We start from the raw sequence: 26,112 nt of genomic DNA, 5'->3' as shown, positions 1-26,112 counted from the left end.
CCATAGCACAGAAACAGCACTTGTTAAAATTACAAATCTTGTGTCAGATCAAGGCCGCATCTCATTGCTAGTTTTACTTCAAGTTCAAGTTCAAGTCTGCTTTATTGTCAATTTCCACATGTACAGTACATACATACAGAGAATCGAAATTGCGTTACTCTCAGACCCCGGTGCATACAGATAACATTAACATTAAAGCTTAAAAAAATCTAGATCAAATATAAAATGTAGATACAACTATACAATAAGGGAATGTAAAAACAAAAAGGCATATAATAAAATTAAAAATAAAGTTAAATAAAGCAGCGCAAGGCAAATGACAGATATAGTGCAAATCAATGAAGTGAACAACAGTGCAGATTTTTAAGATTAAGATTAAGATTTTTAGGGCAAAAAAATCACTTATTAAAAAATACCTTAAGTCTGAGTAAAGTGACAAGTGACAAAGGGCTCAAGAGCAGTTATTTTATTTAACTGACTGACGAGGTACTGGAATGACGTCAGTTCCATGCCGAATGAGGTAGTGAGCAGACCAATGCTTGCATGCCATCATATAATTAGTGTGTGTGTGTGTGTGGGGGGGGGGGGGGTTCATATTTCAGTGGTGCCTGGGGAAGAAGAGGGGAGGGGGGGCAAGTTCGGGAGGGAGTTCAGCTTCCTGACAGCCTGGTGGATGTGGATGAAGCTGTCCTTCAGTCTGCTGGTCCTGGCCTGGAGACTCCGCAGTCTCCTCCATGATGGCAGCAGGCTGAAGAAGCTGTGTGATGTGTGAGTGGGATCACCTGTGATGCAGAGGGCTTTGCGGGTGAGACATGTTCCATAAATGTCCTGGAGGGAGGGGAGAGAGACACCAATGATCTTCCCAGCTGCTCTCACTATGCGTTGCAGAGTCTTTCAGCAGGACGCGTTGCAGGCGCCGTACCACACAGTGATGCAGCTCGTCAGGATGCTCTCGATGGTGCCTCTGTAGAAGGTGTACATGATGGGGGCCGGGGCTCTGGCTCTCCTCAGTTTGCAGAGGAAGTAGAGACGCTGTTGAGATTTCTTGGCCAGTGCTGTGGTGTTTTCAGTCCAGGAGAGGTCCTCTGTGATGTGCACACCCAGGAACTTGGTGCGGCTCACTCTCTCCACAGTCGCACCATTGATGGTCAGAGGAACATGCTGAGTGTGTGCTCTCCTGAAGTCTACAACAATCTCCTTTGTCTTCTCCATGTTCAGAGACAGATTGTTGTCACTGCACCACTTGGCCAGGCGGCTCACCTCACTCCTGTAGTTTGTCACTCCTGTACTTGATCTTAGTGCTGCATTCAACACCAAAGATCATGACATACTCATAGATCGATTACAAGACTATACAGGTATTCAAAGGCAGGCTCTATGATGGTTTAGATCCTACCTGTCGATCGCTACCATTTTGTTTATTTAAACAGAGATTCATCTCATTTATCACCAGTAAAATATGGAGTGCCACAAGGATCCGTCCTAGGTCCTCCGCTATTTTCAATATACATGTTGCCCCTTGGTAATATTATTAGAAAATATGGGATTAGTTTCCACTGTTATGCTGATGATACTCAGCTATATATCTCAACAAGACCAGATGAAACTTCTAAATTATCTAAGTTAACAAAGTGTGTTAAAAATGTTAAAGATTGAATGACAAATATTTTTCTCCTATTAAATTCGGTTAAGACAGAGATATTACTTATTGGACCAAAAAAACAGTACACAGAATTTTGTAGATGACAATTTGCAAATAGACAGATGTACTGTTACTTATCTTTTGAAAACCATATTTCCCATGTTACAAAAACAGCATTCTTCCATCCTGGAAACATTGCCAAGCTACGAAACATGTTATTTGTTTCTGATGCAGAAAAGCTAGTTTATACATTCATGACCTCAAGACTGGACTTTAGTAATGCACTTCTAGGAGGTTGTCCATTAGTTTATATTGCTTAATCAAAGACCATTTATGAAAGATTGTGTTGATAAAGGTTTACAATTCATTTTCAACATACAGTGAAACTTTTCTTGCAGCTTCTGTTCATTTCTGCTGCAGTGTGAATGCTGTGAGCTGTTAATATGGGTGCCGATATAAACACTTATGAAATGAGTGTCAGCAATATTTCATCAGTATCTCGTGTTAAATACCTGTTTCTCTGTCCTCTGTGCTGCAGCTGATACAGTGTCATGGTTCTTATGTTCATCCATCGTACACAGCACACAAATACACTTCTGGTCAGTGTGACAGAAAACCTCGAGGATCTTCTCATGTTTCTGACAAATCATCTCCTGCAGTCGTCCAATAGCTTCAGTCACTTTGTGCGGCTTACGTGAATGAAACTCTTCATGACGATCAAAATGAGTTTGACAGTAAGATTCCAGACACACCAGACAGGACTTGAGGGCTTTGTATTTTCTTCCAGTACAGACGTCACATTGCACATCTCCAGCTCCAGCGTAACAGTCATCAGAGAGTCTAATCTTCTTCAGTTTCTTCACCACTTCAGCCAGCATGGTGTTTCTAGCTAAAGCAGGTCTTGGACTGAAGGTCTGTCTGCACTGAGGACAGCTGTAGACTCTCTTCTGATCCTCCTGATCCCAGCAGTCTGTAATACAGATCTTACAGTAACTGTGTCCACAGGGAATAGTCACTGGATCTTTCAGGAGATCCAGACACACTGGACACAAGAACTCATCCTGAGAAACTCTGGCTTCTGCCATTTTACTGCAAGAATAAAGATACACAGGCACACAGCAGTTGAACTACACTTCGGCACAGACTAATAGAATAATTAATACATGTCACTCGTATAGTTTTGAATGGGGAAAAATGCAATGCTCAATATGACCGCTCAAACGCAAGAAGTCCCGCCTTCGAAATGAAGGAGCCAATCGCTAATCGGTAAAGTCAATGTGCCACTGCAGCTGCCATTAGAAGCGTCTCAATTACTATAGACCCCTTAAAAGTTTGTAAACATTGCAACGTCTCCGGGTGGGCGGGGCTTAGCTGGAGGCAAAAATAGGCGTGGACGCAAGCGTAAGCTAGCACGTTTTAGGAGAGATTTATTAAACATGGATGCAGAAGAAGGTTCGGAACTGTCCGAATATGTACAGTCACTGACTCTGTGGGACCGTGACAGCTTTATTTGTAAATTAACTCTCGCGGATGGAAGCAGGCTACCTGACCCGTATGCCATACGGCCATATGAATTACTTTTGGGTGGTTTGGGGAATTTTGTCAAGGCTTTTTTTTTTTATGTAACCTATCGCTGGGCTTACTATGATTAGCAATGTGTATTATTTTAGGAGACCATTCAAAGGATGGCACACACATCTATCGCTGTATGTTTGTTTAACATTTAAACTAGCTAGTGCGCTGAAGGTTGGCGACTTTTCACCTATAAAACAGAAACTTGCTGATTTACTAGATAAAACCAACACACCAGTTCATATGCATAGATTATTTTTCCTGATATGAAGTGTGCACTGCAAACACGAGCATTATTTATGATCATCTCCGTCCAGTCTGTACGCTGTATTGCATTCAACCACAGTTGTCTTCTTGATTTCTGTGAAGGAATGTCTGCCGGGATCCGGTAAAACTTTAGTTTTGAAACAAAAGTGCTGTTCCTTCTATTCTGGTCAAAACCTCAAACTTTTAGCGCACCTGCTATGAGTTCTGCCTTATGTTTTGCCTCCAGCTAGAGCGGTGACGTCACAATGACATAGGCGATTAAGGGGTCTATTCAAACAGTCAGCGTTCAGAGACATGCGCTCAGGACTGGGCATGCGCACTGGCTGATCTAGCCTGAGAAATAAGCTTTTTATAACGTTATTTGAGCACAATAAACAACATTTATGACACAGTCGTTGTCAGATTTCTTTGGTCATTTCAAATATGAAATTTAAATCAAAAACCTAGTAAACATTTTGTAGAACTTTTTCCCCAGGAGCTTTATTCCCCCCAGACCTGTTGCTTTCTGTTTCCACCGCGGTCTAAATTACAGGGAAGATAATGCAAATAGTATGGTGACGTAGGTCTGCGCGCATTTCTCAATATGCTGATTTTGGACTTGCATCCTCGGTAGTTCAGACTTTGTGCATTCGACTCTGGAGTGTGATGTCCGTGATGACGCAAGTACGGTAAATCTGCAAACAGCAGCATACTTGATAACATCAGTCAGCTCTAGGGTGGCCATTCGTGCCATTTTTGCAGGACACGTCCTGGCCAGGAATTTTATATTGCCAAATATATCCACGTTTTGGCTTTGTTTGCACTGCACAGACCAATGGCTTTTTGTGCTTTTGAATCACTTTCACGTTACTTTGATGTCATACACTGATCAGTCTGCTCAGTGCTGCTTTCCAGTCCAACAATAAAATGTACACGTATTTGCATCGCTTTGACCGTTCTCTGTAGATACCATCTTCTCACGCACCACGATTGGTCGATTTACATACAATGTCTGCAGGTTATTGGTCAAGTGATCATTACCGTCATTAAGTATGTAAACAGGAAATCAAAGCCAAAACCTGGATGTTTTAGGCAATATAGAAATCCTGGCCAGGACGTGTCCTGCAAAAATGGCACGAATGGCCACCCGTCAGCTCGCCTTGACTACTGCAATCTTCCTCACTGTATATTTACAATTAAACAAAATAGTATATCAAATACCACTGCCTCCTTTCGTTTTCATTTAAAAATAATAATAGCAGCAGAAATTTACTTAGTTCAGGGAAATGTGCACCCTCCCAGATAGCACACATACGTCTGCAAGACGTCTGTTAAAGATCTTTTGATCTGGAAAGCATCTGCTGTCCACAAACTTCTGACAGACGTCTTTCAGATGTCAGTTTTGCATACATTTCCAATAACAAACATCTTATAGACATCTAATAGACATCTATTGGACATCTAAAAGGAAACGTCCTATAGATGTATTGCAGATGAGCAAACACTTTAAAAAATACGTCTTGCAGATGTAAATGCACACGTCAAATAGACGTTTCTGAGATGTGTGTGTGCTATCAGGGCTGGAGACATCTAGGAGACGTCTATTTGACATATGCATTTACATCTGCAAGATGTATTTTTTAGGCTGTTTGCTCATCTGCAATACGTCTATTGGACGTCTCCTTTTAGATGTCAAATAGATGTCTTTAAGATGTTTATGATTTAGAATGTATATAAAACTGACATATGAAAGACATCTGTCAGACGTTTGTATAGCAGATGCTTTCCAGATCATATACAGGCATTACAATGAAACGAAATATATCAATTGCCTCTTTTTTTCATTTTAACATATAGATAAATTCAATACAGACCAAATATTACCTGTTAGATTTACCCAAAACAAATTATATTTTATGTTTACTCATGAGACATCAGAGCCGGCGGCAAATGTCAAAAGGAGAAAAGAATGGGAAGATACATGTGGTCGAATAAAACTTCCTAAAGACCCGCTTTTTTTTTTATCTCCACTTCAGCCTTAATGCCTTTTGGGGTTTTTAGTGGACCACAACTACTGAAACAGTTTACAAACGGCTGAGACAAGAAACGCTATACCAGAGTGAATAAAGAAGATCAGAATAATGTCGCCCCCACATTTATTATTTTTTTATTAATTCAAAATTATTATTTGAAATTATTGTCCCTGAAGCAGTAGCGTACTCTACTAATAAACTATTTTGAATATCAGTTCTGCTTACAAAGTTGCGATCTAATCCTGTTTACATGAAATAAGACGTTTGACGTTAGATATTGGACAAATATTCAGCAGCAAAAGATCTTCAATAAATTCTTAGTGGATGAGTATAACTGTATAAAAAATGGCTTATCTGAAAAGCAATAGAACCTAGAACCGAACACAAATCACAGTTTAATTGTTTTAATCGATTTGTTGCGACACATAAAGGGACACATTTAGGGACCGTCTACAAAGTACATGAAAATGACAAAACGATAATATATTTCCACCGGAATGTTTCTTATAATTAACAAAACGAGCAATTTGTGCACCAAGGTCTTTGAAAGATATAAAGACAAACACTTATAATGCTAACTTGAATTTAAATAAGAAATATTATAAACAAGATATGTGATAGTGGTTATTATTATACTGTTACTATTAATAAATATATTAATAAAAGTTAAACATCAATAAAAGCATTATCATTCCATAATCCAGTGGTTATGCAGTAGGCTGATTCCAGGACCTTGTCAGAACATCTTTTCTTATATATATATATATATATATATATTCACAGAAGTATGACACCAAATAAGTACATGCTATTGAAAATAAAACCAATAAATACATTCATTTAAAATAAATACTCTCTCCTGTATCTACCTCATGGTGTGTGTCTTGTTATTGTTAAAATATTTTTTTATATTTGTTTTAGTCACCGAACTATAACAGAAAACATGCTATTGAAATTCAACAATTAAGACAACGCTGGAGAAGACTGTTGTTTTGCAGTTGTCCACTATTCTTCACAAAAACTCTCCAGGTCTCACAAACTCTTTGGATAAATTGTACTAATTGTGTGTGTGTGTGTGTGTGTGTGTATAAATATATATATATATATACGTATAGGACATAAGTCAGCTATTATTTTGTCTTGTAGAATATATGTAAACATCTTTGATGCAAATTATCTTACTCAGGGCAGCACAAAAAAATAAAATGCATTTTGTGTAATACATCTTATTTTGGTGAAATAATTAACATTTTGCCCACAACTATATCTTCACAGAACTATCAGAATAAACTTAAGTCAAACGGACCCTTTGTACATTTTTCTGTGCTTTCACAGCTAGCAAATTTTTATATTAATGTGATGAATAGAAATAAATGATGGGAATTTAGGGGTAATTAATGTACACGCCCCCTTCATCGCAATGAATGAGTGTTGCGTAATTAAATGAGTGTATACAGCTGATGTGGGAGGAGATGAGGATTATTTAAGGACGTTTTGAGTGCTGCTCGAGAGAGAGAGTCGGGGAGCTCTCACTTGTGGGGAAACGCTAGACGGCCGCTCGGGATAATTAGTGTCTCCGGCGGTGAAGACAGACAGTTAGTGGGGGGTAAATGTGTCAGATAGTTAGGGAACGACTGCCGGCTAGGAGAGCTCCTGATCGATGCACCCATAAACCGTACACTACAGAGAGACTGGAGAGACTGCTTGTGTCTGCCGAGTGACGCACAGAGAGACTGGAGAGACTGCTTGACTTGTGTCTGTCGAGTGACGCAAACGTGGAAGGGGATTTTCTGTGTCTCCTCCTCGTCGGACGTTGAGCTCGTCTGCTTGTGGACCAATACACTGAAAAAGGGGGGTAACGTGTTTTTATGTGATGGTGTCATGTTTTAACAGTTAATAAAGAATTGTGTGTTACTGACATCCGAGTGTGCTGATCTCTGCCCCCTGAATTCCGTGCGGTTGTTACACTGGTGGCAGCGGTGGGATTTAATCCCTAACGATAATAAAACAACCGGACGATGGAGGGCGGAGATGAGCACCGGGGTGTTTCAGTGGCTACCCCATCTACCTCAGCAGCTGTTACTGCATCTTCGTCTGTAGCCACAGCGCCATCATCAAACGTGTCTGTGGCACGTCCGGTATTTATGCCGGAGACCTTTACCGGCATGGGTCGGGAATGGTCTGATTGGAAAGAACAGTTTGAGATGGCAGCTGTGGTGAATAATTGGAATGACGGAATGAAATTGAAATTTATGGCACTTTTATTATCAGGGCGCGCTCGAGATATTTACAGTGGTCTCTCGTTAGAGGCCAAGCGCAGCTATGTTTTATTGAAAGACGCTTTAGGTAAATGTTTTGAACCATGTGAAACCGCAGAATGGAATCGTGTTAGTTTCTCGTCTCGCAAGCGCATGCCGAATGAAACTTTACGTGAGTTTGGTAATGCGCTGCGGAGATTGGTGACTAGGGCATATTGTTCAGTAGGTGCAGATACACAGGATTTATTGGCTAGAGATCATTTTATTGCACATGTGGGAAATGCGGAGACTCGTATTCGATTGCGCAGTATTAAACCTATCACTCTAGAAGAAGCAATTAATATTGCAAGCGAATTCGAACTTATTCAGGGGTTAGAACAATGTACGATTACCCCTGATGTTCGAGTGCGTGGTTTACATATTTCTGCGGCAGAAAGTAAAGTAGATGCACTGACGGAGGTGGTGGATGCGCTTCGTAATGAAGTTCAGACGTTGCAAAAATCTGTACAACAACTTTGTGAGACAGTTCCCACATTATTAAGAAATAACATTGTTGAATCGTCAACTATAAGTGGGGTCGGAAAAAGGCAGGTGCAACCTTTAGGGGGTGGTTGCTGGGAATGTGGATGTAATCGGCATATTAGGAGAGACTGCCCTTATGTGCAGGGAAACGGGAGGGGGCAGGCATCATAGGCCGAATGTCTGCCCCAATACAGGATAATTTTTTTCAGTTGGCCTCATTGGTCCAAGGCAATCCTGGGATTTACCTTGCTGCAAAATTAGGTGGGTGTGACGTCAAACTTTTGGTTGATACAGGCGCCCAAGTCTCAATAATACCGAAACACAGGTGGCTTACTATTACGAATGGCGGGGCTCACCTTGAACATCATGAGGGCGTGGTTAGAGTGGCTAACGGGGGGAGTGTTCTGTCGATTTGTGCTGCCTTGTCGAAAAATGCTACCTCCCATTAAAACCAATGGTAGCATAATTCGATAGCGAAAAGTGTTACCTATCAGATTTTGCTTCATGCATGATATTAATAAGGTGTGAGGCTTTATTAACATGTACACCTACCCCAACCCTAAACCTACCCTTACAGTATGATAAATACAGTGTTGGTAGCATAATCTGATAGGTAGCATTATTTGTCAGAACAGGGAGGATGCCGATTTTGGGTCGTTGGCAAAGGGTATGCCAATTTGACTCCTTAACTGTCATTAGAGTTTCTTGTGGCAGATTTGGAGCCGCAGGAAATTCTGCTTGGCTCTGACTTTTTGCTAAAATATGGCGCTATTATTAATCTCGATCAAAAGAGCTGTCGATTGATGGGAAAACAGATTCCCCTTTTGTTTGGCAATAATAATGGTATGCAGCCCTGTGATGTGATTGTGCACGTTGATACACCGGTTCCACCTCGTAGTGAAGTTTTGATTACAGGGGCGGTGGAGGGGGCGTCTGATAGTTTACAGGGCATGTTAGAACCTTCTTCCTCCCTTTATAACCATTGTGATCTTTTGGTGGCAAGGGTAGTGTGTAGGGTGGAGCAAGGTATTTTGCCCGTTCGTGTAATTAATGTCACTGATGACACTCATATTTTAAAGCGTGGAATGAAAGTGGGTAAGTTATTTTTTGATGTTGTGGTAGAGGGAGAAGACGGGGTTATGGATAATAAGCCCACATTTTCTGTGGACACGCTTATAGATCGACTGAATTTACACGAAAAGGGCTTTGGAGAGGCTGAAACGCGTGCAGTGCATGAGTTATTGTGCAAAAATGTATCCGTTTTTAGTTTAAATGATGCAGATTTAGGGCGGACACAATTAATAACGCATCAGATCGAGACGGGGGATGCCAAACCTATTAAATTACACCCGCGTCGTGTTCCCCTTCATCTGCAAGATGAAGTGACTGAGCATATTAGGGATATGCAGGTAAACGGAATTGTACAGCCGTCGTGTAGTCCGTGGGGGGCACCTGTGGTTCCGGTACGAAAGAAAGACGGGACCCTTCGATTTTGCGTTGACTATAGGCGGTTGAATGATGTAACGCGGAAAGATGCGTATCCCCTACCGCGTATTGATGATGCGCTGGATAGCCTTGCCCATGCCCAGTGGTTTTCTACTCTTGACCTGGCCAGTGGATACTGGCAGGTCGAGGTAGACCCTAGAGATAAACATAAGACCGCGTTTATAACACGACAGGGGCTATTTGAATTTAATGTTTTGAGCTTCGGGTTGTGCAACGCACCGAGCACATTCCAGCGTCTTATGGATTTGGTGTTGGCAGATTTACAGTGGACCACTTGCCTTGTTTATCTAGACGACATTATTGTTTTTGGGAGAACATTCGGGGAACATCTACAACGGCTGGATGAGGTCCTCGGTAAATTACGCCGCGCGAACCTGAAGGTTAAGCCATCTAAATGTACATTGTTTGCTACCCAGGTCCGTTATTTGGGGCACGTTATAGCGGCTGAGGGAATACGAGCGGATCCAGTTAAAATAGATGCGGTGAGACAATGGCCTGTACCAAAGAATCAAACTGAAGTTCGAAGTTTTGTGGGGCTGGCATCTTACTATCGGCGATTTATTGAAGGGTTCGCTGAGATTGCGCGACCATTACATCGCCTCACTGAGAAAGGTCGGAAATTTAAATGGGATGGGGAGTGCCAGCGGGCGTTTTTACAGCTTAAAACAGCCCTTGTGACAACTCCAGTGCTTGCATATCCCGACCCGCACAAGGCATTCATTTTAGACACTGATGCGAGTGATATGGGCATCGGTGCTGTGTTGTCACAAGAGGTGGATGGCTTGGAGCGGGTTGTGGCGTATGCTAGTCGAGCTTTAACAAAACAGGAACGCAGGTATGCCACCACGAAAAAGGAGTTGCTTAGTTTAGTAGTGTTTACTAAATATTTCAAGCATTATTTGCTTGGGAAGGAATTTATATTGCGTACTGACCATAGCTCCTTAAGGTGGCTTCATAATTTTCAGGGGCTGGAAGGACAGCTGGCTAGATGGGTTGAACAGTTGGCCAGTTTTCAATATAAAATTGTGCACCGCCCAGGGAAAAAGCATGTTAATGCTGATGCGCTTTCACGCTTGCCCTCATTTGGTGCCAAGTGTGAAGATTTTTCAGATCCATGTCTGGAGGTTAGTGCTTCTGTTTGCGCTGTATGTGAAACGGCTCCTTCGGGGGAAATTGAGGATGATATGGTGGGGGCGCAGAAGAAGGATGCCGTTTTACAGATTGTAGAACAGTTGCTGTCACGGGGGGAGGAGGGGCGTGTGGAAGCACAGATACGAGAAGAAGTCAGAGCGTTTTTGCCCGTGTGGGAGCAGCTGGAGTTTGACCGAGGGCGGTTAGTGCGTAAACCGCCCCTTAATACAGATGCTGCATTAAAAATTCAGGTGGTCCTTCTGAAGGTGATGGTTCCAGAGGTTTTGAAAATGTTGCATAATTCTGCTACGGGTGGTCATTTAGGTGTACAAAAATTGCAGGCGAAGGTGAAAGATCGGTTCTATTGGCCTGGGTGGTTTGGGGATGTAAAGAAGTGGTGTAGGGAATGTACGGAGTGTGCATCTCGTAAATCTTCAGCACTGAGTGCTCGTGCCCCTTTGCAAACTTCTTTTGTTTCTCGGCCCTTTGAACGGGTAGCGGTAGATATCTTGGGCCCTTTGCCCTTAACTGGAGAGAAGAATAAGTATATCCTGGTAATCGGGGATTATTTTTCAAAGTGGACAGAAGCTTTTGCGCTTCCAAATCAAGAAGCAGTGTCCATAGCTGAAGTTTTGGTGCAGGAGTGGGTGTGTAGATTTGGGGTCCCACGCAGTATTCACTCAGATCAGGGTAGAAACTTTGAATCAAAGTTATTTACAGAGCTGTGTGGCTTGCTGCAGATGCATAAAACAAGAACTACAGCTTATCATCCGCAGTCGAACGGCATGGTGGAGCGTTTTAACCGTACCTTACTGTCCATGCTGTCTTTGTTTGTGGATAGTAACCAGCAGAACTGGGACACGCTTCTGCCTTACGTTATGATGGCTTATAGGAGCAGTACACATGCTACTACAGGGTTTTCGCCATATAAGGTTCTGTTTGGGCGGGAGATTGTTTTGCCTGTGGATGTTGTGTTGGGAGTGGGGGAGACGGAACGTTTTGATTCGGCAAATGATTATGTGGAGAAAGTAGCTGAAAGCTTGTCTACGGTAGTAGAGGCTGTGAAAGCACATCAACTAAAAGCATCAGGGAGGCAGAAACGATATTTTGATATAAAGGTTTCCCATCAGTTTTATACAGAAGGGGAATGGGTGTGGGTGGAAAATAGGGTGCGTAAGCGTGGGCTGTGTCCGAAGTTACAAAGGCATTTTGTGGGGCCGTTTGTTGTCATTGAGCGGGTTACAGATGTCTTGTATCGAATAGCGCCAAAAGAAAAAGGGCTTGAGCGAGTTGTGCATTTTAATCGTCTTAAGCCATATGTTTCTAATGTATTTGCAGGAAGGCCGGAATTGCAGAGTGCTGGGGGGGATCGGATGTCGGTTGGGGAAAGGAGTACGCTGCATCCTGACCCCGCGCTACTGGCTGATTCTGTACCGCATCCTGACCCTGCACCACTGGCTGATTCTGCACCGCATCCTGACCCTGCACCACTGGCTGATTCTGCACCGCATCTGGACCCTGCACTACTAGCTGATTCTGCACCGCCTTTTGATTCGGCACTACTTCCTGACTCTGCTCTGCATCCTGATCTTGTGTCGGATGCTGTGATGCCTTCTGTTTCCAACCTGTTGCCTGCAGCCCTTTCTGGTGACAGCTCTGGTGTGGCTGTGCCTAGTGGACCTGTAGCCCGTGAGTCCTGGTCTGGGACAAATAACGGAATTGCTGAGGGACGTTTGTCGCGGCCCAGGAGGGTACCGGCCCGGTTGTTGGACTACGAATTATCTGTTTGACTCGAGGACGAGTCTTTTTCGCTTGGGAGGGGGGTAGTGTGATGAATAGAAATAAATGATGGGAATTTAGGGGTAATTAATGTACACGCCCCCCTTCATCGCAATGAATGAGTGTTGCGTAATTAAATTAGTGTATACAGCTGATGTGGGAGGAAATGAGGATTATTTAAGGACGTTTTGAGTGCTGCTCGAGAGAGAGAGTCGGGGAGCTCTCACTTGTGGGGAAACGCTAGACGGCCGCTCGGGATAATTAGTGTCTCCGGCGGTGAAGACAGACAGTTAGTGGGGGGTAAATGTGTCAGATAGTTAGGGAACGACTGCCGGCTAGGAGAGCTCCTGATCGATGCACCCATAAACCATACACTACAGAGAGACTGGAGAGACTGCTTGTGTCTGCCGAGTGACGCACAGAGAGACTAGAGAGACTGCTTGACTTGTGTCTGTCGAGTGACGCAAACGTGGAAGGGGATTTTCTGTGTCTCCTCCTCGTCGGACGTTGAGCTCGTCTGCTTGTGGACCAATACACTGAAAAAGGGGGGTAACGTGTTTTTATGTGATGGTGTCATGTTTTAACAGTTAATAAAGAATTGTGTGTTACTGACATCCGAGTGTGCTGATCTCTGCCCCCTGAATTCCGTGCGGTTGTTACATTAATTTATCTTTTTACTGTTATTTAGAATCACATTTCTAAATGTTACCATCCAAAATAAACAATTTAAATAAATCACGATAAAAATAAAATAAATATGAACTAAAATAAAAAGTTATTTTTAAATAATTTAGTCTTTTTTTTAACAGTCTTCAGTTGCAGTCATCCAGTGTTTATTATACATTTAACAAGACTGACTTTTTAAATAGTGTTTGCAACATTATTTTTTTAGATGGTTTGCTGCTTAAATATTTTGATTTAAGCATTATTTTTAAATACTTTTTTTAAACGATATTCATTAAACAAAATAATTTCCTGTTTGAATATATTTTGTGTATATGTCACTTAAATAACATTTGGGACTATTCTCAATATTTTACTCAAAAGTAGAGTTACTTTTTTTTTTTAAAGATAGGATAGTATACAGCCTCTTTTAAGAGTGCAAGACCACTTTTTAGGTGTTGGTGGTGGTAATGCATGGATAGAAAGTTTATGCTGATTTATGTGTGTGTGTGTGTGTGTGTGTGTGTGTGTGTGCGTATTTGTAGTTCTATAGCTACATTGTAATTTGTGTTGTTCCATTCTTATATGCTTAAAACAACTAATGTCAATAAACTAATATACAATATATATGGTCTGTTTTTTCTCTTCTGGATTAGCATATAATATGCAGTGGTGGGCAGAATTATTAGAACACTATTTTCAGCAGCTAAAAATGGTTTTAAGTCAGTTATTTCTATCTTTTGCTGTAGTGTGTCAGAAGGAAATAGTCGTTTACATGTCCAAATATTTATTTTGCCATTAATTGTAATTAGTGTTGTCAAACGACCCGGTACTTCGGTACCAAGTCGGTACAAAAAAAATTAAAATGTGACAGTACCAGGTTTCTTTAAGTACCGGTGGTACCGAGGTCCCGTTCAAACCCGGTTCTGGATGCATACAGCGAGAGAAGCAGAAGACGAGGACGGAATCTCAAAATCCAGTCATGAAAATGAAACTTACATTTTAATATGCACAGTCAAAGAATTTGTCAAAGTTAGCATAAATTAATCAAATCTCCATATGGACCAGTATCTGTAAATGTTAAGCCGCAAAAGTTGGTTGAAATCTGAATCCTGCATGTTCTGCGTGTCTCTGTGTGAATGAATGAATGGCAGAGACGTGTGGGTTTGTTTACTACATAGCGACTCTCTAAATTGCGAGTACACCACTCGCATATGCGACTAAATCTTCCTTCTGGCGACTAAATGATTTCTAATATTAGCCAATGGCTAATAAATTCTCAGATTTTACTCGCCATTGTGTGAGTTGGAGGCTATAAGTATAAGTTTAGCTCAGATACATGTTCACTCCAGTAACGTGCGGTGAAATCTTGTCATGGGTAGGCTGTGACCTATCAATGTGTGGAATATATGTTCATATATTCATTCAGTTAATTTAGCAACCCAAGTTCATATCTGGCATCATCAGATGGCTGCCTGCATTCAGCAAAGTCAGTCATGTGAGGCTAATGCACAATCAAATATAATAATCAAATTAATGGACACATCTATCTTATGACTTATACAACAAACACATGTTTTGTGCGGGACACAGAGAAGGAGGCGGCGCGGCAGCCTAGTCACTCCATCAAAAAGCGCAAACGCGCACAGACAGCCACGGCGCACACACACACACACACACTTTTGGTCTGGTGACGGCGCACCAGGCTACAGTCAGAAAACATTGCGTCAGCAGTACAGCTTTAAAGTACAAAAACAGCTTATTCGCTCCTACAAACTGCTAGGCGCACACACCGACACGCAATGAGCGTCTGGCGACGGCACACCAGGATTAAAAAAGAGAACTACAAAACAGCATTTTAACCCTTAGACATAAAGTACATATGTGGCTGAGGTGACGTGACGGCGCGCAGGGTATGGAAGATAACATTTTGGTGTCAGCGCACAGCAGGCCTATAGCCCACCATCAGACAACACACACAATATAAGGGTTTTAAAAATAATAAATAAATGAATAGTTTACGTTTAAATGGGGTGCTTACTTTTATTTGTAGACGAAGTCCATGCGTCTATCCCTCTGGACAAAGATGTCAATTACTTTGTTGTAAAAGTCCTCTTTGTTGGGTATATTTCTCAATTTCATTAGTTTCTCCTTTTCAATGGAAATAAGAGCCAAGGAGGAAAGTCTGTTCTGCTCCATTCTGTTACGGCTGTAGGCTGTACGCAGAAAAGCTCCTCTCCACAGATGCGGTAGTAGATGGTATAGTTAAGACCAGCTTCAAAAGTTTTGTGGCCTCAGGAACAGTCTCCTGCAGATCGTGCTCGGTCAAAAAAGTAAGCAGCTGCACAGGAGTTTTTCCTTGGACGGTTTGTGAACAGTATAGGCCAATCAGGCCTAATCAGATCAAAGAATTTTGCGTATGTGGACAGGCTCTCTAATTTTTGATCATCAAATTTACCCGACATCTCCGTGAATTTTTTGCAGCGAACTAGGTTGACACGACGACAGACAATGCTAGTCGCGGACTCGCGGGCGCCGCTAGATGCTAGAAGCGCGCGGATTGAGTCAGAGCGAGTAGATCACGTGACATGAAGCAAGCTCGGTCTCTGCCTCAATGTTGATAATTCAAGACAGCATGAGAACTGACTGCGCATGCGCAAATCTACATAAACTACGTTCTATGGACCAAAGAGGCACCGCTCACCTCTGCCTCAATGGCCATGGCTTTTGAATTTCCTGCATGAAACAACGGTTTTTAGGAGCAAACAATGGCAAAATGAGTATATTATGTGTATTCCTGAAAATTTTTGTTACAAAAAATAATATTTGGAATAAAATTAATGCAATTAATAATGTGGTGAATTAATAAAGCTCTTGGAATTAATAAATGTAATGTCAACTTTTCCTTTGGTGAGGCACTGCCTACCCTGACTGCACGTCCCTGGTTCACTCGCCGAACACTCTCTGACTGAGCGCTTTAAAGTTTCACCCTCAGTCAGGCGATCCGTGTGATTCAGTTCATCTCAATGGATGCACAGCACACCTGTGTTTAATTTACCTGTCAAAATAGTGGCATATCTATGGAAATCTTCAGCTTTTAAGAATAGCTGGGTTTTTCCGATAACGTTAGTGTGTTGAGTTAATGCGCAAATGGCAATCTCATTGGCTGGCGCTCACCTATCATCGTTCGTTTTGATTTCAGCAAATCAGTTCGAGCGAATGCACAAAACCTGATTAATATTCATGAATCCAGCAGCTAATTAATCCTTCGTAATCTTTAGTGTGTTTTTATAGTTCTTCTTATTAGAATTCGTATCAATATTATATTATCAGTTTTCTTGTTAGATTTTCTCACCTCCTTTTTTTTTTTTACAGAATCACTGAATGACAAAAAAAGCACCACCACCAGTCCAGTTAAAATGTTCAGTTAAACTGACTAGCTAATATGCATTTAAACATGGTTATCAAGTTTACTTCTAATTACTAAAGTTCTAATTATATATCAGTCTGGCGAGTAAACTAAAATATTTAATGGCCAATGGTGATTCAATTGCAGAGGTGTCAGTAGAGGGATGCATAGACTGAAGCGCGTGACATTTGAAGTAATTTCAGCAACTACCGTCTCAGCAAATCCTTTATTTACCAAAAAATAGAATGTGTTCAAATTTCATTAATTAAAAGACAAATAAAATTTCAGTGAAACTTGTTTACTGTTTTTTGTATAATTGTATTACTTGTAAAAAAAACTTTAATCACAATTTTAAATATAAGTATACAGAATGGCATTGGTTTTATTTTTAGTGATAAAAAGTTTTTTTTTTTTTTAGCATATTGTGTTTTGCTTAGTGTTTTACCGTGACAACACTAATTGTAATAATGCAGTGAGGTGTTTGTGCTGCACACAGAGATCTGATCTGATCATCATCGGTCTGTCTGGAATGACATACAAACTGAGAGAATAAATCCAGAAGAACTGAGACAACGAAACGCTACAAGAAACCTACTGTTTAATTCAATAGCATGTGTCCTGTATTACATATGAGAGTAAAACCTGAATTAAAATTTATTTACAAATAAGAAACAAGACACACCTTTTGAAGTTGAAATAGAGGACTTTATTGATTTTAAAATAATTGATATGTTTGAATGTCAAACTCAGTCAAGGCAAGTGCAGTATCTTCCTCTAGGGGGCGGTAAACTGCACAATCTTTGTAATGCTTTGCAAGTTTTTTTTTCTCAATTGTTCAATATTTCAAAAAAATTTCAATAACTTTTGTTAAGCTATAACTCTGTGGATAAAACCAACATCTAAATGTTCTTTTATGAGCCAGTAATAAGACACACCCCTATATTTAATTATTCGTTTTATACATTTCACAAGTGAAGCTTTTAGATGGAATAATTGTGCCTTTTGCTCTTTGTTTTGCACTTTGCAGACGGTCCCTATCCTGCATTTTTACATTATAAAGTCTATCAGCTACAATACTTTAAGGCAGATTGAAACAAATACAACACACTGTGTGTTCTCTCTTCTACATTTGAAAACCATTAGAGCACATTATGTTTCTTGTCAATGTTCTAATATGTAAAGAACTATTGAGGATTTCTAACAAATGTCAAACGTCAAACCAACTTTATATCGGTGCTCCCGAGCAGGTCTAAGCTCACTGACCTGTTGTTATGATAACAACTCCGGGATGAGCTTCGAAGAACCCACCGATCCCAGATCCTGTCTATTTCTTCCTGTTACTGACCAACAATTCTTTGAATGCTATAAAACCATCTCCCTGCTCTTTCTTCTTCCCAATATTTCTGCCATCTATTCTTCACATGTTGCCTGATTAAACACTTTATTTCACTCTTACCATACTTTATGTGCATGTTATGAGCATGTGTGCTCGTTTGTTCCTGATGAAGGTCAGTGGAGCATCAATGCTGCATTAATGCGCTCAAATTAAAGAGGAAACAAACTTCAAGGCATCGGGCCCAATTAAAAATCAGCACAAACAGAATAACGATACGGAGCTGAACACTCTGAGATTAGTGAAGGAGGCTAAGAGACTGCAGATAATCAGATTAACCGATCTGGTTAGGTTTATTTGGCGTATTAATAAAGGAAATAAAGCCATTTGACCGCTGGACTTCATCAGATTGAATGACCGCTAGATGGCGCCACGCACTTGTGAATCTGCAGACAAGCGTTCACTGATAAACTGTTGCATCTGAAATTTGTTAATAGACTAATAAAACTCAGTATTTCACTGACACGCCGATTTAAATTAATAATCATCTGCCAGTAGAGTTAGAAAAATAATCATGTTCATGTTCTCACTTAATTAAGTTCATTTTTCTGACCACACTGACATGTATTTTGTTCTGTTTCAAGTATCAGGTATAAAAAATAAATAAATAAATAAAAAAACAAGACTTAATATGCTACATATTTTGGTTCTGAAACAAATGTATCTCGATTTAAGAATGCTTAAATATTTGGACTTCAAGTACAAAATATATAGCAAGAAAAAAGTTCTTAAGAATGTTATCAAATAATTATTGTGACGAACTACACGCAGCATTCACAGATATGCTACAAAAAAGCATATAAATGTATTCAAACACTTATAAAGAGTTAAAAAAGAAGGCAGGCATGTTAATAAGCGTATGGTGTTATTGTGGGCACATAACGGTACATTCAATACCTGGAGCGCAGCTCTGTTATAATATTCAGTCCACGCGATGATTGACATCCGCCTCATCCAATCAGCAGCCGAGTCGATGACTTTACAATAGAACTGTGTGCCAGAGAGGGGCGGGGCCATGCAAGGACAGCCAATGATAGGACAGGAGGGCGGGAGTTTTCTCAACTCGGGCTTTTGTTCTCTGTCAGGGCAGTAAAGTGAAGTTTGGTCACCGTTATTCCGCGGGACATCCCGTATCAGAATCACAGGGAGAACATTAGAGCTGCTTTTTTTCCTGGAGGAAAAACTCTGATTCCAGGATTTAATCTTAGATAACTTTCCTTTTCCTCACAATGGAAACTCCATCATCATCATCATCATGAGAAGAACGCGAAGTTTTGCTGGATGCTTTCTGACAGGATTTTACAGCGAGTGAACCCTTTCTCCTCCCTAAAACGGATTTTAAGGATATCCCCGTGGATCTACAGCTCTCTATGAACTCTTTAGAGGAACTTCACCTCAAGTTTCTTTGAAGCGCAAGCGCGCTTTGGATACATTTCCTTTGATCACAGCCTTTGCTTTTGTTTTGTTTTTTTGGATACAATGTTGCAAATCTGAGGTGAATGTATCAAGCTCGGAGAAACCCTGGCTGGATCAGTGATCATGGCGCTTTTAGGTAGATCTTTGGACACTTTGCATCTTATTTTATTCGTTTTATGGACTTTATCGCGGCTCTCTTTATCCAGTCAAGTTCGGCAGGAGTTTGAGGTTCTGGAGGAGCAGCCGCTGGGCACATATGTGGGCACCATCGACACCAAACCCTCTTTTACTTACAGATTCAGCGAACACCACAAACTTTTTTCCATCAACGCCACGACGGGCGTTATCTACACGTCCTCCGTGATCGACAGAGAAGTTCTGCCTAGTAACATCATCAATGTGGTGGTTCTGTCCAGTCAGCCCACTTACCCCACCGAGGTGCGCATCGTGGTTTTGGATATTAACGACAACGCGCCGGTGTTTCCTGACGCGTCGATCGTCGTGTCGTTCAAAGAAGACGCGAGCAGCGGGCGTCAGGTGATTCTGGACACCGCGACAGACGCGGACATCGGGAGTAACGGAGTGGATCACACCACCTACCGAATCGTCAGCGGGAACGAGCAGCGGAAGTTTCGCTTGGATATCACCGTCAATCCGAGCGGAGAGGGCGCTTTTCTGCACTTGGTCTCCACAGGAGGGCTGGACAGAGAATTAACCCCCTCCTATCAACTCCTCATCCAAGTGGAAGACAAAGGAGAGCCTAAAAAGTTTGGGTTTCTGCAGGTAAACGTCACCATTCAGGATATAAATGACAACCCGCCTGCTTTTGACCAGGATCATTACCAGACCAGTGTGTTTGAGGACGCTGCCACTGGCTCTAGTGTTCTCCAAATAACAGCCACAGATCTGGACGAGGGTGCAAATGCTGATATAACATATTTTTTAGATGAAGGAACTCCTTTTCAGATTGACCCTAAGGCTGGGACTGTGATTATAAAGGAGGGGTTGGATTATGAGACCAGGAAAGAGTATTCCCTCACTATCCATGCAGTAGACAACGGCGTCCCCTCTCTCTCAGGCAGGTCAGAAGCAACTATAAAACTGCTTGATGTGAATGACAATGACCCCGTAGTTAAATTTCGATACTTCCCTACCACGTCCAAATTCGCTTCAGTAGATGAGAATGCACAGGTGGGCACCGTAGTGGCATTATTAACAGTTTCCGATTCAGATTCGTCCACAGCTAATGGTAATATTTCCGTTTCTATACTTGGCGGAAACGAACAGAGACATTTTGATGTCCACAGTTCGCCCGTCCCCAATCTGAGCCTAATCAAAGTAGCCAGTGTGCTCGACCGAGAGCGAATCTCCTCCTACAACCTCACCGTTTCAGTGTCAGATAACGGCAGGCCTGTCGCTCGCTCCTCTTTTGCAAGTCTGGTTATATTTGTGAATGATATTAATGACCATCCGCCCATATTTCAGGAAGTTGTGTATAGAGTAGACATCAGCGAGGACATTCCTAAAGGCAGCTACATTAAAGGGGTCTCAGCCACAGATGGAGACTCCGGGCAGAACGCCAATCTCCGCTACTCACTGGTGTCTGGAAACAGTTTGGGCTGGTTTGCCATCAGTGAGAACAGCGGTTTGGTTACCAGCGCAGCAGAGCTCGATAGGGAAATAGCTTCTCAAATAGTGCTGAATATCAGTGCCAAAGACCAAGGCCTGCAGCCGAAAATCTCCTACACCAAATTAATAGTGAATATCACCGACATTAATGATCAGATCCCCACTTTCACTCAAAGCACATATCACATTTCCTTAGTCGAGCATTCACCGGCCGGATCCGAGCTCGTGGTGCTGTCCGCCACAGATTCAGATCTTGGTGCCAACGGCACGCTCCGATTCTCATTTGATCCTGAAACCCCGTTAAATGTTCAGAATAAGTTCAGGTTAGATGCAATATCAGGCCGGTTGAGTACAGCCACAGAGTTAGACAGAGAAGAAGAGGGCTCCTATCTGCTGCACATCAAAGCCACAGATGCAGGCACACCCCCCCTTTACTCCATCTGCAAAGTCAATATCACACTGATGGATGTTAATGATAACAGCCCAGTGTTTTACCCCATGCAGTATTTTGCCAATATCAAAGAAAACGAGCCCTCTGGCTCATTTGTGACTACTGTAACAGCTTCTGACCCTGACCTTGGCCGCAATGGCACTGTAAAATACGCCATCACTGCTGGTGACTCTTACAAGTTTCACATCAATAGCAACTCTGGTAAAATCACAACTCTAGTGCCACTCGACAGAGAAGAGAAAACCACTTATCAGCTGCAGGTCACTGCGACGGACGGAGGTGGATTGCTCTCGAACACGCAAGCTATAATCACAGTCACTGTTGTAGACACACAAGATAACCCGCCCGTGTTCAGTCAGAAAGAGTACAGCTTTGTTATGTTTGAGAACGTGGCTGTTGACACCATTATTGGCACCGTGTCGGCCACCACAGTAGATCTGAACACAAATATCACTTATTTGATCGCATCAGGAGACCAGCGCGGTCTGTTTGCTCTCAAAGGCAGCACAGGGCAGATCACAGCTTTGGGTCTGATAGACAGAGAAGAGCAGGCGTTTTACCAGCTCAGGGTGATTGCAAGGGGTGGGGAGGTTACAGGGGAAGCATTGGTTAATATCACAGTGAAGGACTTGAACGATAATGCACCTCATTTCATTCACAATGTCGAGCATGTCAGCGCTGTGGAGAACTGGGTCACCGGTCACCAAATATTCCAGGCTAAAGCTTCGGATCCTGATGAGGGGACCAATGGTATGGTCAAATACAGCCTTAAACAGAACCCTAAAGGCTTGTTTCATATCCACGAAAAACACGGATTGATCACCCTCACTGGCCCCTTAGAAGTCACCACCAGCTCCTACCAGGTGGAGGTCATGGCCTCTGACCTTGGCATTCCTCAGCGCACCTCCAGCCTCTTTCTCACCATCAGCGTGTATGACGTTAATGACAATGCGCCAGTTTTCGACCAGCTCTCTTACGAAGTCACCATTCTAGAATCCGAGCCGGTTAATAGTCGGTTTTTTAAGGTGGAGGCCAGCGATAAAGACTCTGGACTTAATGGGGAAATTGTGTATGATATCGTTAGCGGTAACACAAATGACGTTTTTGGGATTTTCCCTGATGGGCAGTTATATATTAAGGCAGATTTGGACAGAGAAGTACAAGATCGGTACAGTTTATTAGTGGTGGCCAAAGACAGAGCCGTCGAGCCGCTGAGCGCCAGCGTTAATGTGACGATTCTTCTCGACGATGTCAACGACAACCGTCCGCTTTTCAACAGCACTAATTATGTGTTCCACTTCGAGGAAGAGCAGGAGCGAGGCTCTTTTGTCGGGCTGGTTTTCGCTGAGGATAAAGACTTTGGGCCGAACAGCGAGGTCCGTTACTCGTTTGAAACACCGCAGCCAAATTTCGAGCTGAACACCATCTCGGGCGCATTGACCAGCACACTACAGCTCGACCGCGAATCACTCATGAGACAGAGAGGTGCCGCGGTGTTCAGTTTCACAGTCATATCCTTTGATCAGGGCCTTCCCAAGCCTCTCAAAGACCAGGCCAAAGTTCAAGTGTACATACAGGACATCAACGACAACCCACCAAAATTCACCAAAGACATTTACCAGGCTTCTATCTCAGAATCCGCCCAGAACATGACACAGCTGCTCCGAGTCTCTGCCTCAGATGTAGACGAAAATAAAAATGGCCTTGTCCACTACGACATCTTGGAGGGAAATGAGGAGAAACAGTTTAGCATTGACAGCACTTCTGGTCAAGTTACTCTAGTGGGAAAACTGGACTACGAGACAACACCCTTTTACTCCCTCAAAATTATGGCGGGGGACTCTGGGATTGTGCCTCTGTCATCCACTTGTGTATTGAGCATCAGTGTTCTGGATGATAATGATAACTATCCATCATTTCCCAAATCAACTCTCACAGTGGATGTGCTGGAGAACATGCGGATTGGAGAGCTGGTCGCCTCTGTAACCGCCACAGATGCTGACTCTGGTTCAAATGCCGACATCACATACAGCATCTCTGCCACAAACAACCATGGCACTTTTAACATCAGTCCCAACACTGGCAGCATTTTCCTGGTAAAAAAACTGGATTATGAAACGCAGTCCCTATACAAACTCAATATCACAGCCAAAGACGGTGGGAGGCCATCCAGGTCTACCTCCATTCCGGTCATCATTCATGTGAGAGATTTTAATGACAACCCTCCTGTTTTTACACCAGGTGACATTTTTAAGTCCATCCCTGAAAACCTCCCACTCTACACCTCCGTCATGACTATAACAGCTCACGACACGGATGCTGATATTAACGGCCAGCTGGAGTACTCCATCGTCATGCAGACTCCTAGGGGTGGACACTTCCGCATTGACCCCGCGTCTGGAGTGATAATTACGAACAAGGAAATAGACAGAGAGTTCTCCAACCTTTTTGAGCTGACCATCAAAGCAAGCGACCAGGCTGTGCCGGTCGAGTTCCGCCGTTTTGCTCTGAAAAATGTTACCATATGGGTGACTGACCAAAATGACAACATACCCGTATTTATCTCCCAGAATGCCCTAGTGGCTGAATCTAACATAGTAATCGGCTCCATTCTGACAACAGTAGTGGCTTTTGACCCTGATGAGGGTGCCAACGGGGAGGTGGAGTATGAACTCGTTAGAGGAGATTCGGACACATTCATCATGGACCGCTACAGTGGAGATATCAGACTAGCCTCTCAGCTCCTTCCCTCAAAACTCATCTACAGTCTGACCGTATCTGCTACAGATCACGGCACGGATCGCAAGACCTCACGGACGGAGCTGACCATCATCCTTCAGGGTTCAGATGGCCCGGTCTTCTCCCAACCCAAATACATCACTATTCTAAAAGAGGGCCAACCACCTGGAACCAATGTCATCTCTTTGGATGCCTCCAGTCCACGTGGCACCGGCACCAAGGTGGAGTTTTTTATTGTTTCAGTCCGGAGCGGAGGGAAGGCCGCAGGCCGGCTTTTCACCATTGGCCGCCACTCTGGGATGATCCAAACAGCTGCAGAACTGGACAGGGAGCAAGGCTCGGACCTCTACTTGATAGACGTGTACGCCATCGAAGCCGACGCCAGCCAGCCCAGAACACAACATGCTGAGGTGAGTAATCACTTTTTTGGGGGGGGGGGGGTGTCAGTGATTTTGATGGCTCTTGCATATTGTGTGAAAGGAAATCTATGGGAACACATTCTGAAACATGTGCTTAAGTCATTTGTGTGGATGTGGTGGAAAAACCTAAGCGAGAATATGAGTGAGTGTTGGATAACCGTGTGTGCATTACTAAAGTTCCTGCTTGTTTTCCCCCCTGTTCTTTTTTAGACGATCTGGGTTGTATTAAGTATAAATTGCTTTGCACTTGAGATTGTGGGCTTTGTTTTTTGGCAGGCTAGATGTATTGTTTCATCTCGGAGAGAGTGCAGGCCTTAATCTCAGAGTGTAGTGCTCGCTGTGCAGAGAGAGGGGAATCCTGGGTAAAATGTGCTGCTTTGCATTCCCGCTGTGACTGAACTAATCTCTGTTATCAGCAGTGACAAATTCAACAAATCAGATGCCCAAACGGTGTGATTGCAGATATTAATAAGACGAAACCATGGGATGGAATTGTTTGTTTCTTTCTTATTGTAATCGTTTACTGACCAGGGAAAGGCGGAGTAAAAGGGAAATGAGTGGGGGAGATCCGTGTGTGGGTCTCAGATACCTGTCCCCCGCCGAGTAAGCAGAGGAATTAGCCGGGTTTTGAACGCCTCAGGCGATGTCGGAGCAGGGTGGTCCTTGAGACCCTGCTTTGTGCCACCAGCTTTGCCTGAACAGGCAATAAGTGACCATTAAATTCAGCTGACCCTCTAAGTCTCAGTGAATAGAAATGTTCTTTCAGAGGAGGCTGAGAGGAGTAAGAGGAGGAATCTCTAAAAGTGAAACTTAATCCTCACGTTCAGTTGGTACACTGCGACGCATCTGCGTTGCTCCCGCTAAACTCTCCCTCGAGGGATAGAGTTAAACTCTCGGCTGTAGGAACCAGATGAAATTCTACACTGGGCTTGTGGGTTTGTGTGCGCAGGCCTCTGCTCAAATGAAAAACAAATGTGATTCTATATATGTGTGTGTTTTGGAAATTTCAACTGGAACCGAAAATGTTATATTATTACAGGCTTGATGATTTGCGTTTATAAAGTGGATTTTTTTCCTTCTCATTCTCTGCTGCTTGTGATGAAATGTGCTTTGTGTTAGAGTCTTGAAAATAGCTTCCCGAGAGGCGTTGCTCTCCATGCCAAGAGACAGAGAGTGAGCGTAATTGAAGTCAAAATGGTTTGGGTTTGCTTTGGTTTGTTTTGTGAGGGGGTGTCATCGCTTGTGTCAGCTAACTCATCTATTGGTTCTATGAAAGCGTCCATGTGAAGTGAAGATCATGAACA

The 26,112-nt window shown here is 42.7% G+C and overlaps 1 protein-coding gene across 2 annotated transcripts in view; it reads left to right on the top strand.

Moving 5' to 3' along the window:
- The first annotated feature begins 19,678 nt into the window (after positions 1-19,678).
- Positions 19,679-26,112, top strand: part of LOC132109355 (protocadherin Fat 4-like) — a 97,901-nt gene continuing 91,467 nt past the window's right edge. For both annotated transcript variants that reach the window (XM_059515375.1, XM_059515374.1), the window contains exon 1: positions 19,679-24,799. In XM_059515375.1, coding sequence (XP_059371358.1) covers positions 19,694-24,799 — 5,106 coding nt within the window. In that variant the 5' untranslated portion in view covers positions 19,679-19,693. The remainder of the gene's footprint in view (positions 24,800-26,112) is intronic.

Source organism: Carassius carassius, chromosome 29 (genome assembly GCF_963082965.1).
Source record: "Carassius carassius chromosome 29, fCarCar2.1, whole genome shotgun sequence".
Taxonomy (NCBI): domain Eukaryota; kingdom Metazoa; phylum Chordata; class Actinopteri; order Cypriniformes; family Cyprinidae; genus Carassius; species Carassius carassius.
Note: the sequence above shows the minus strand (reverse complement) of the source record. Positions and strands in the feature narration are given on the sequence as shown.